This window comes from Pan troglodytes, chromosome 3 (genome assembly GCF_028858775.2).
Source record: "Pan troglodytes isolate AG18354 chromosome 3, NHGRI_mPanTro3-v2.0_pri, whole genome shotgun sequence".
In the NCBI taxonomy this organism is placed as follows: Eukaryota; Metazoa; Chordata; class Mammalia; order Primates; family Hominidae; genus Pan; species Pan troglodytes.
In genome coordinates, this window is record NC_072401.2 from 111,461,788 (window position 1) to 111,473,674 (window position 11,887).

The 11,887-nt window shown below is 39.2% G+C and overlaps 1 protein-coding gene across 15 annotated transcripts in view; it reads left to right on the plus strand.

Annotated features, from left to right (window-relative positions):
• The window catches only part of EGF (epidermal growth factor), a 101,296-nt gene extending 92,300 nt beyond the window's left edge, over window positions 1-8,996 (plus strand). For 9 of the 15 annotated variants that reach the window (XM_054683284.2, XM_054683285.2, XM_016952025.4 and 6 more), the window contains 2 exons: window positions 2,133-2,235; window positions 5,196-6,212. In XM_054683284.2, coding sequence (XP_054539259.1) covers window positions 2,133-2,235; window positions 5,196-5,449 — 357 coding nt within the window. In that variant the 3' untranslated portion in view covers window positions 5,450-6,212. Of the gene's footprint in view, window positions 1-2,132; window positions 2,236-5,195 lie in introns of all 15 variants that reach the window. The other 6 variants (XM_024356188.3, XM_517395.8, XM_054683287.2 and 3 more) reach the window with 5 other exon arrangements.
• Window positions 8,997-11,887: the final 2,891 nt, after the last annotated feature.

Here is an 11,887-nt window from a genome sequence, read left to right on the forward strand (position 1 = left end):
TATTTATTGGTTGGACTCAAGTATGGGGGAAAAAAATAGAGGCTGGGCAAGTTTGCTCATGCCTGTAATCCCCATGCTTTGGGAGGCCAAGGCAGGATTGCTTGAGGCCAGGAGCTTGGGACCAGCCCGGACAATATAGCAAGATCATATTTCTTTAAAAAGATTAAAAAAAAAAACTTTGCTGGGTGTGGTGGTACACACTTGCAGTTTCAGGTACTCAAGAGACTGAAGCAGGAAGGTCACTTGAACCCAAGAGTTCAAAGTTGCAGTGAGCTATGATAGCACCACTGCACTCCAGCCTGAGTGACAGAGTGAGACCTTTTCTCTAAAGCATGAGAAAGAACATGAGTTCTAGCCTTACTCTCCCACCAGTTGGCTATCTAATCTTCAGCAATTCCTTTAACCTATGCAGACCTCTGCTCCCCACTCAGTACAAGGGGTTTGGATTAGATGATCTCTAAGATCCCTTCAGTCTTTATCAGTCTTTATCAATTCCACAAGTGTGTGATTCTAGGACTAAGCTCTAGAATGTGTTGGTTCTTTGAGGCCTCATGACTTCGCGAACTTCTAAATTACCCAGATGTCACTTGTCAGTCTACATGGTATTTCATTCAGGTTTTGAGTAGCAGGTTTAATTCATCTCATTAATTCATCATCATGGGAATGAAGGAGAAACACAATCTGTGTATGTCTATTAAAAAATCAAAAGCATTTGCTGCTGTCATGAGCAGCTTGTTGGCTCAGAGCTATGTTAGGAGGCCCGGGGCTGCTGAGCTCAGTCCCCCACAGCCGTCATAACTGTCGTTGACAGCAACTGCTGCTGTAGATATCAGTGGGAGTGGGAGAGAGCTGAACGCTCAAACTAGAAGAAAGAGCAGAAACAAATGTAGTTCTATCAGCTCCTTTCCCCACCTCAGCCCAGAATTTCGGGACCTATGTTCTTCTGAAGAGAGGCACGAGGTTAGAAAATTTGCAGTGCAGAGGGTTGGATTTTGACTTGAGACAGAAATAATGGGCATGTGTCTTTAAACAGTGGGTTGCGTGTTGATTTTGCAGTGTGTTGCTGCAGGAGATCATCAATGAGGAGGAGATGAAGCATGATTTGTATTATAAGAAAATGAAAATACATGTTCTGTGGATTCACACTTCCCTTACCAACATTTCCCTGCCTTCTGCCTAATTGACCCCAGTCATCATCCCTTTCTACACCTTTCTCAAAGGAAAATATGGGCAAAGAGATTGTTTTCTACTCCTCTTTCTGTTGTTTCTGAGTTGTGTGCTCCTTTCTGTGGAGCGCCCATTTCTGAACCAATGAAGCGTGATCGGCCAAAACCTTGGGGCAGTCCTTGCACTAGTTACTGATTGACAAGGAAGGACTTCACCAAATGATGTCCTTTGTCCTGTTGTATGGGGTCACTTCTTTTCTTTCCTTGTAGCATGGATCTGTTTTAATATCTAATCTATCTAGAGTGAATGTGAGCCAGTGAACTCTGGTCAGCCTGCATTGCAAGTGCCCAATCAATTTTTGATAATACAAATAATGACAAAAGTAATCATTTTGTTGACTGAAGAGAAATGTTGTTTTCTGTTCCTTCCTATTAAAATTCTAGGTCCCTAGGCTGTTCAACCAGCTTGCAAAATTGTCATTGCACTGGTAATTATTACTACCTTTAATGGCCCCAAATTACTCAGAACTTGGTAGCATGTTTAAATGAGTGTTATTAATGTGTGTGTGCGTGTGTGTATATGAAAAGTTGTAGCACACACATATATGAGACATTATTTGCCTGGCCTATGGGCAGTTCTTAGAATACTTATGGATTCTTGGATTGCTTATGGTAAATCAGTGGCTCCAGGGATCCGTGACCTAAAAGCTGAGATTCCATAATTAGAATAGATTCTTCAGTTAACATATTGGTGTGCCTAGTTGCTTTAAGACAAAGTAACACAAGGCTCCTCACTGAATGTTGAATCTCTCTTTAGATAGAAAGACTAACTTCACAGGGCCTTTCTTCTGACTTTCACTTTCCATAGGATGAACATCGTAAAGCCATAGACTTTGATTCAATGTACGTTGAGATAATTTGTGAATTTTAACAATATCCTCTCTCCCTCCTTTTTGTTGTCTGCAGTTTGTGGTTATAAAAGAACACCAAGACCTCAAGAATGGGGGTCAACCAGTGGCTGGTGAGGATGGCCAGGCAGCAGATGGTCAGTTTTTATCCCTGGCTCCTGGTGAATGGTTATTTTTACTTAGATCCTGACTGTTTTTCAATGAAAAGTCTCATTTAACCACACACACACACACAAACAAAATAACTAAATTGTATAAGCTATGTGAATAGCTGGGCTGTATTGAAATGCCATGGACCTGATTTGCACTGGAGTTCTATCTTATATGAGGTTAACATGTTCACTCAAAACTCTAGTCACAGGGCAGCCCGTGTTCTTGCACTTTGAGCAAGAACACAATGGATGACTCCTTGATTTGAATTGAGTTTTGAGGTCATTCTTAAGGTCCAGGATCTATACTGGTAGCTGTAGGTATAGTCCCAGTTAAGTTGTAAATGGCTCCAAGAAAATATGTTCCATGTTCAGCCCATCTAGTGGGAAGTGTTTCTGTAAATTTAAGTTGATCTGAGGATTGTCCTGGGGATTTCAGAGTATTCAGGTCTTATCAGGGGCATGACCTTAGCCAGACGCCTGGCTGTCTGTGAAGTCCAGCCAAGCCACTTGTGGAGAGACCATAAAATCAACCCAGGTTCTCAGGAACTCACTCTACTTCAGATAGAAATGAACTCAGATACCCTTAAGAGTTGTATTATGATCAACCTTTTGGTTTTGGGTCTCAGGTTGAGTTTTGTTTCACAGGCCAGAGGACTGTTTCACAGGCCTTTGTGTCGTGAGCCTTTGGAAAGGTTTAGAGAAACTTTTAGCCAACAAAAACAGCTCCTCTGCTAATGAAAGGAGCTAATGAAATATCAACTCCAATTGAATTTTCTATATTTTTCCTTCTTCAATGTGCTTATTATCATAACCTCCTCCTCAGATTTCTTTCTGGAAAGAACATAGGCTTCTTGTTTTGGAAAACTCACTCTAAATTCCCTTCTCATACCTATGTTGCCATGAAACCCCAAATACTGAATTCAGTACAACTTTATTACCTAATCTGACGAAGGCCTGGATATTTAAGGTACACTTAAAAATTGAATATGAAAACTACAATAAATAGTATAGTATTTTATATGGATCATTACTTTCCCCTGATAATGAAAAAATTCAGCATTTTCAAAAATTTGCTTCAGTGCTTATTGTTATTGGTAGCACTATTAAAAAGTAATGGAATATTTGTAGTTACTACTTTTCCTTGAGCAGCTAAAAGTGCATAATTCCTTCTTATAATGGTAACCCACTATAGAGGCACATATAATGTAATTTTGCAAGCTAATAGCACAACGATTTTACAGGAATTTGGTTAAACTTAGAAAAGAACTAAGGACTCATTACAGTTAGCTGAGTACTCAGGAATATATTAGAATGTCTCTTTTGCTGTTGTTTTTTTTCCCCCCACACTGTACTGCAAACAATTTGACCCATTCTCTGTGGGCCACTCATATAACTGTCTCCCAGCATGAGTGATCACATCCCCAATCATGTCCAGCTGTCTCATAAATGCCTGGGGTGAAAATGCGCATAGAGATTGGGGTGGGGGGAGATTGAGTGAGGAATGAAATAAAAGATTAAGTTTGGCTCTGAGCCAGTCTCTTCTCTGCTCCTGCAAAACTCATTACAACACAATACTAGTGTAGTTCCATAAAACCATCTTCACTGAGCTCAGCTGACATCAGTTGACACAGGTTAAGTGCAGAGTACATGCTAGGGGCAGCTGACTATGCCAGGGGAAAGGAAAAGAAATACATCTAAATTCTGAACTCAGACCAGGCACAGTGGCTCACACCTGTAATCCGAGCACTTTGGGAGGCCAAGGTGGGCAGATCATTTGAGGTCAGGAGTTTGAGACCAGCCTGTCTCTACCAAATGAGACCAGCCTGTCTCTATGGTGGAACGCTGTCTCTACCAAAAAGTACAAAAATTAGCCTGGCATGCTGGCGCACACCTGTAGTCCCAGCTACTCAGGAGGCTGAGGTAGGAGGATCCCTTGAGCCTGGGAGATGGAGGTTGCAGTGAGCTGAGATCTCAACACTGCACTCCAGTGAGACTCCATCTCAAAACAAAGATAGAGACTCCATCTCAAAAACAAAAAACAAAAAACCTGAGCTCTATCTACTCTTAAGTCATTTGTGGTCCAGATGGGGAGACAGAAGTACACAGTAAAAGCTAAAGAGCAATGTGTCAGGTAGTACAGTTCTTTAAATCACCTCAACCAAGACTATTGTAATTCTTTTAAAAAAAATTTTAAGATGCCAACCAAGACTATTTTAATTTTTAAAAAATTATTTTAAGTCAAGGTCCTACTCTGTCACCCAGGCTAAAGTGCAGTGGCTTGGTCATGGCTCATTGCTGTCTTGGCCTCCCCAGGCTCAAGCAATCCTCCCACCTCAGCCTCCTAAGTAGCTGAGACCACAGGCATGCACTACCATGCCCAGCTAGTTTTTTATTTTGTGTAGAGATAGAGACTCCCTATGTTACCCAGGCTGGTCTTGAACTCTTGGGTGCAAGCCATCCTCCCACCTCAGCCTCTCAAAGTGCTGGAGTTACAAACATGAGCCCCTGCACTGGCCTATTTTAATTTTTTAAAAATTGGGCTCAGGGTGGGGTGTGGTGTCTCATACCTATAATTCTAGCACTTTGTGAGGTTGAGGTGGGCGAATCGCTTGAGCCCAGGAGTTCAAAACCAGCCTGGCTAACATGGCAACCCTGTCTCTATAAAAAATACAAAAGTTAGCCGGGTAGTCCTAGCTACTCAGGAGGCTGAGGTGGAAGGATCACCTGAGCCTAGGAGGAAGAGGCTGTGGTGAGCTGTGACTGTGCCACTGCACAATCTGCCTGGATGACAGAGTGAGATGCTTATCAAAAAAAGAAAAAAGAAAAAAATGTGTCTAGAGTAGTTTGAAAATGGGTTATCTTTGTGTCTCATTTTCAGGCCGGTTCTTCAACCACTACCGTTTAGGGTCTGTCTTGCCTATCTATTGTTAATGATATGAATATTGAAATTTCTTTTGTCTTTCGTATAGGGTCAATGCAACCAACTTCATGGAGGCAGGAGCCCCGGTTATGTGGAATGGGCACAGAGCAAGGCTGCTGGATTCCAGTATCCAGTGATAAGGGCTCCTGTCCCCAGGTAATGGAGCGAAGCTTTCATATGCCCTCTTATGGGACACAGACCCTTGAAGGGGGTGTCGAGAAGCCCCATTCTCTCCTATCAGCTAACCCATTATGGCAACAAAGGGCCCTGGACCCACCACACCAAATGGAGCTGACTCAGTGAAAACTGGAATTAAAAGGAAAGTCAAGAAGAATGAACTATGTTGATGCACAGTATCTTTTCTTTCAAAAGTAGAGCAAAACTATAGGTTTTGGTTCCACAATCCCTACGACTAATCACCTACTCAATGCCTGGAGACAGATACGTAGTTGTGCTTTTGTTTGCTCTTTTAAGCAGTCTCACTGCAGTCTTATTTCCAAGTAAGAGTACTGGGAGAATCACTAGGTAACTTATTAGAAACCCAAATTGGGACAACAGTGCTTTGTAAATTGTGTTGTCTTCAGCAGTCAATACAAATAGATTTTTGTTTTTGTTGTTCCCGCAGCCCCAGAAGAAATTAGGGGTTAAAGCAGACAGTCACACTGGTTTGGTTAGTTACAAAGTAATTTCTTTGATCTGGACAGAACATTTATATCAGTTTCATGAAATGATTGGAATATTACAATACCGTTAAGATACAGTGTAGGCATTTAACTCCTCTTTGGCGTGGTCCATGCTGATGATTTTGCAAAATGAGTTGTGATGAATCAATGAAAAATGTAATTTAGAAACTAATTTCTTCAGAATTAGATGGCTTATTTTTTAAAATATTTGAATGAAAACATTTTATTTTTAAAATATTACACAGGAGGCTTCGGAGTTTCTTAGTCATTACTGTCCTTTTCCCCTACAGAATTTTCCCTCTTGGTGTGATTGCACAGAATTTGTATGTATTTTCAGTTACAAGATTGTAAGTAAATTGCCTGATTTATTTTCATTATAGACAACGATGAATTTCTTCTAATTATTTAAATAAAATCACCAAAAACATAAACATTTTATTGTATGCCTGATTAAGTAGTTAATTATAGTCTAAGGCAGTACTAGAGTTGAACCAAAATGATTTGTCAAGCTTGCTGATGTTTCTGTTTTTCGTTTTTGTTTTTTTCCGGAGAGAGGATAGGATCTCACTCTGTTATCCAGGCTGGAGTGTGCAATGGCACAATCATAGCTCAGTGCAGCCTCAAACTCCTGGGCTCAAGCAATCCTCCTGCCTCAGCCTCCCGAGTAACTAGGACCACAGGCACAGGCCACCATGCCTGGCTAAGGTTTTTATTTTTATTTTTTGTAGACATGGGGATCACACAATGTTGCCCAGGCTGGTCTTGAACTCCTGGCCTCAAGCAAGGTCGTGCTGGTAATTTTTCAAAATGAATTGTGATTGACTTTCAGCCTCCCAACGTATTAGATTATAGGCATTAGCCACGGTGCCCAGCCTTGTAACTCTTTAAAAAATTTTTTTAATCTACAACTCTGTAGATTAAAATTTCACATGGTGTTCTAATTAAATATTTTCCTTGCAGCCAAGATATTGTTACTACAGATAACACAACCTGATATGGTAACTTTAAATTTTGGGGGCTTTGAATCATTCAGTTTATGCATTAACTAGTCCCTTTGTTTATCTTTCATTTCTCAACCCCTTGTACTTTGGTGATACCAGACATCAGAATAAAAAGAAATTGAAGTACCTGTTTTCAAATGGATACTTTATAGGAATTTTGGTAAAGATTTGGTGATGGGAGGGTGACTTGAGGTTTGTGGATATTAGTTAATTATTCAGTATGATACCTCACCCAGCTAATTTAGATTTTTCTATATTCGGTTTTGCTTTCACTGACAATTAATATCCTGGAGGATCAGAAGACTTGTCTATTTCTGCTGAGTCACTGGCCTCAGAAAAATAATAACCATAATTTCCCCCAAGGTTTTCTTTACCTAAGTGTGAATATTTTTTCTTCCTCCAAAAGCTCACTTTTGGGTTTAGATTAAATTTTTGTATTTTAGCACCTTTTTCTTTTAGGGGTTCAATGATGACAAAAGAAATGACATGAGAACACGGCTACCCATAACATACCATTATCTTTGTACCAAAAAAATCCTTGTTTCCTTCTTAATGACTCTGGTACCTTAGAAACTGGGACCCTGCTAAGTCCTTGACTAGGCTATCTACCAGCTCCTGGTCGGATTAAAGAAAAAACACACTTTGTGTTTTTTAATCACCAAGCCACCCTGCAGAGATATCTTCTTCTTGCAACTTCACATCTTTACCAGTAATGTCTTTTTTTCTTTAAAAATTCAAGTTTTAGGAACAGCATTTTCATGTAAAAACTTGATTTGTGTTTTTTCCAGACTGAATACTTTTCCTCCCTAACTCACATGGTCTCATTGCACGCAACGCCTGATTGAGCTTCTGTTTGACTAAATATCACCTACTATGTAAAAAATGAGCATATTGGCCTCTTTTCTAGCATCTAATAAAGGCTTAATACGCTGTACTCTTTTGAAACCATATGATTCCAGTCCAACTATTAGCCTTGATTTCTAACTGATGTTCTTTTCATGAGAATAACTGATTATTGTGTGATCTTTGAAAATGTAATAGCAGCACTAAATTATAAATCCTTAAAAAACACACATACACATGCAACCAAAACCAACAAAAGGCTGAAAGAAACAGAAAATATCTAGTCAATTTAAGTAGCTGTGACAGGCAAGATTTTATGGTTTGCTTTGTTTTCTTTTACTTTTTATTTCCTCTTTATTCTTTAAGTCTTTACATGAGAACCCCTTTTCCGCATTGGTTCATTCTGAAGCAGGAATTCCAAACTTTCCTGTTTGGAACCTGACAGGGTTTCTGTAGCTAGAGGCCATATGCTAGCAACAAGGAAAACACCAGGCTTTACATGCCTGGCAGCTTTCTACTTTGTGAACCAGGTAAGCTGTAACTGTTTCCCAGACTTTCATCCCTGCATATCGTTGGGATACAGTTGGTTACTGTGGTTAGATGCAGCAAAAGACAGATGCACAGGTGCCAGCTCATCCTCACTTTTGCTGGTGGTGGTTGCTGTCAGCCTGCGGATTGCCACCACTGTCCCTTCCTTAGTGTTTTCTAAATCTCTTTTTCCTGACTGTTGGCTCTGATGCACACTGATGATTCCAGGCCCACCACCAGACACAGACGCAGCATCCTTCCATAGATAGACTTTCCTGCCTGCTCCACTGGACGCTCCTTTCCACTTGGGAAGTGGGGAGTGCTTGACTTCATGGGTTTCCCTGCCAACTCCAACCTGTCCATGCATCCCATTGCATCGGAGTGCCAATCAGTGACTTTGTTCTAATCCTCCAAATCCCCTTCCTGTACCTTATTTTCCCAGCTCTTCTTGCAATTATGTAAGGTTTAATTTCTATAATAAATTACTTTTATTACATAGTACTCAATGATTTGCTTCCTTGATTGAACTCTGATACAACAGGCTAATTCAACCAAATATTCAAGGTACACATAATTCTCATATTATACAAATTCTTCTATATAATAGAAAAAAGAAAACACTCCTCACCTCATTTTATGGAGTATTGTCCTTATTTCTATAGTAGACAAGTATAGCACAAGAAAGAAAGATTACAGGTCAAACTCAATTACAAATATAGATGCAAAAAGTCTAAACAAAATATTAAAAAATGGCCTTGGCAGCATATCGGAAAAATAACGTTTCATGGCCAATTGGTAATTATGTAATAAATGAAAGATTGGTTAAATATTTAAAATCATTGGTTATCATTCAATATAGGACCAAAGCAAAAGAGAAAAAAATAAAAGCAAATTTTGAATAGGGGCAGAAATAGTTTTCAATAAAATTCAACATGTATTCACAACAGAACTTCTTAGCAAAAATATAAAGAAAAGTTAAATTCCTTAACTTGATGAAATCTATCAAGTCTGCTACTCCCAGCAAACATAATACTTAATAATGAAATATTGAGAGTATTCCCTTTAAGATCAGGACTAAGGATGCAACACTATCATCACTTCTTTTCAGTGAGACACCTATTCTAGGTATCTTAGATAGTAATCTGACAGCATGATAATATCCCAAAGCAGTGAGATTAGATTTTTAACATATGTAGGGACTTAAAATTTTTAATTACACTCTATTTGCAGATGATATAGTTGTCCAGATAAAATGCAAAATAGGCTGGGCGTGGTGGCTCACGCCTGTAATCCCAGCACTTTAGGAGGCAGAGGCGGGCGGATCACGAGGTCAGGAGATCGAGACCATCCTGGCTAACACAGTGAAACCCCGTCTCTACTAAAAATACAGAAAATTAGCCGGGTGTGGTGGCGGGCGCCTGTAGTCCCAGCTACTTGGGAGGCTGAGGCAGGAGAATGGCACGAACCCAGGAGGCGGAGCTTGCAGTGAGCCGAGATTGTGCCACTGCACTCCAGCCTGGGCGACAGAGTGAGACTCCATCTCAAAAAAAAAATAAATAAATAAACTAAAATAAAATGGAAAATAATCTATAGTTAAATTATAAGTAGGAACACAGAATCAATATATCTCAGGAATGCTTACTAGAAAATGTAGTTAAAATGTGTAAATTATAATAGTAATATGAATGTGAAGTAACCATGAATAAATCTAACAGGTGTCCAAGCCCATTATGCAGAAAATTACAAGTGGAAAGACATTGGCTGGGTGCAGTAGCTCACACCTGTAATACCAGCACTTTGGGAGCTTGAGGCAGGAGGATGACTTGAGCCCAGGAGTTTGAGACCAGCCTGGGCAATACAGTGAGCCCCTGTCTCTTGAAAAAAAAAAAAAAAAAAAGGGGAAAGACATTAAAGATTGAAAGATAGCCTAAAAGAAGATATACTAAGTTCATTAATAGGAAGTCTTAAGGTTATAAAGTCATTAATTCTCCCCAGATAATTCAATAATATTTTAATAAAAATCTCATGTTTTTTTTCCATGAAACCTGGCAAACTAATTCTAAAATTCATATGAGAAGGTCTAGCTATGAACATCTAGATTTATCAGAAACTTACTGCTAAGAATAATTAAGAAAACTGGATTAAAAAACAATCCATTTGAAGGCATCAGATAAATACTAAGGCAATGAGGATTCTAGGGGCTAAGATCTTAGAATGAGAAATGCAAAGAGATAAACCTGACACTCAGTGTCACTCTTTCTCTTCCAGCGTTTGCTAATTTGTAAACAGCAGGCTAAAAGAAGAATACAGAGAATAGCAGTAACATGAGAAGTTGACTTGAGCTTTTGCCATTGTTATGAGGCTAGGAGACAAAAATCAGAATTTAAGACCTGCCAAAGAAGAATGGCCCTGATGACCAACCCAAGGCTTCACATAAGATATTTGAAGACCTACATTGTAGGCCAAAGATCTAACTAGAAACAGTCCAGCCCTCACAAAGAAACACAAATTCAGAATATTCATTCCCTAATAGAATTAAAGTTATTTGACCCCATCTTTAATGTTGCTACAAGCAAAAGTGAACTGTCTCTGAAGGAACATAATGCCATTCAGAATCTCTGATTATGTCTTCAAATTTTTATATACAACATCTGGCATTCAATAAAAAATTTCCAGACAAGCCAGGGGATAAGACAATTAGCCAAAAACCAAGAGAAAAAAAAGGCCAAATAAGCAGACCTACAGGAGATTCAATTATTGAAGTTATCAAACATGGATTTTAAAATAACTTAGGTTTATATATTGAAAAATACACAGAGTGAGAAAAAGAATTTCAGCAAGAATTGGGATCTTTAAAAATAATAAACTCGAAAGGCCGGGCACGGTGGCTCACACCTGTAATCCCAGCACTTTGGGAGGCCAAGGCAGGCAGATCACGAGGTCAGGAGTTCGCGACCAGCCTGACCAACATGGTGAAACCCTAGCTCTACTAAAAATACAAAAATTAGCTGGGCATGGTGGCATGCACCTGTAATCCCAGCTACTCAGGAGGCTGGGGCAGGAGAATCGCTTGAACCTGGGAGGTGGAGGTTGCAGTGAGCCAAGATCGTGCCACTGCATTCCAGCCTGCGTGACAGAGCAAGACTCCCTCTCAAAAAAAAAAAAAAAAAATTAATAATAATCTCGAAAGTAGGATAACTAAAAGAACATATTAAATGGGTTTAACAGCAGATTAAACACAGCTGAAAAAGAATTAATGAACTAGAAAATAGATCAGCCAGGCATGGTGGAGCACACTGTAGTCCCAGCTGCTCAGGAGGCTGAGGCTGGAGAATCGCTTGAGCCCAAAAGTTTAAGACCAACCTGGGCAATATAGTGACATAGTGTGTGTGACTTCATCTAAAAAAAAAAAAAGAAAATAGATCAATAGAAAACATCCATACTGAAGCATAAAGAGCAATAAAAAAGAATAGAAAGTACAGAAAAAGCATAAGAACATAAAAAACTTCTAACATGTTTTTTAATTGTAGAAGGACAGAAGCAAGACTGGGGTAAAAGCAATATTTGAAGAGATCATATGTGAAAACATTATAATAATGAAAAATAATAAGAAACACTACAAAGCCAAACAATAAATACAAATCAACCATAATTACAATTTTTTAAATTTTAAAGCAGTCAGAAAT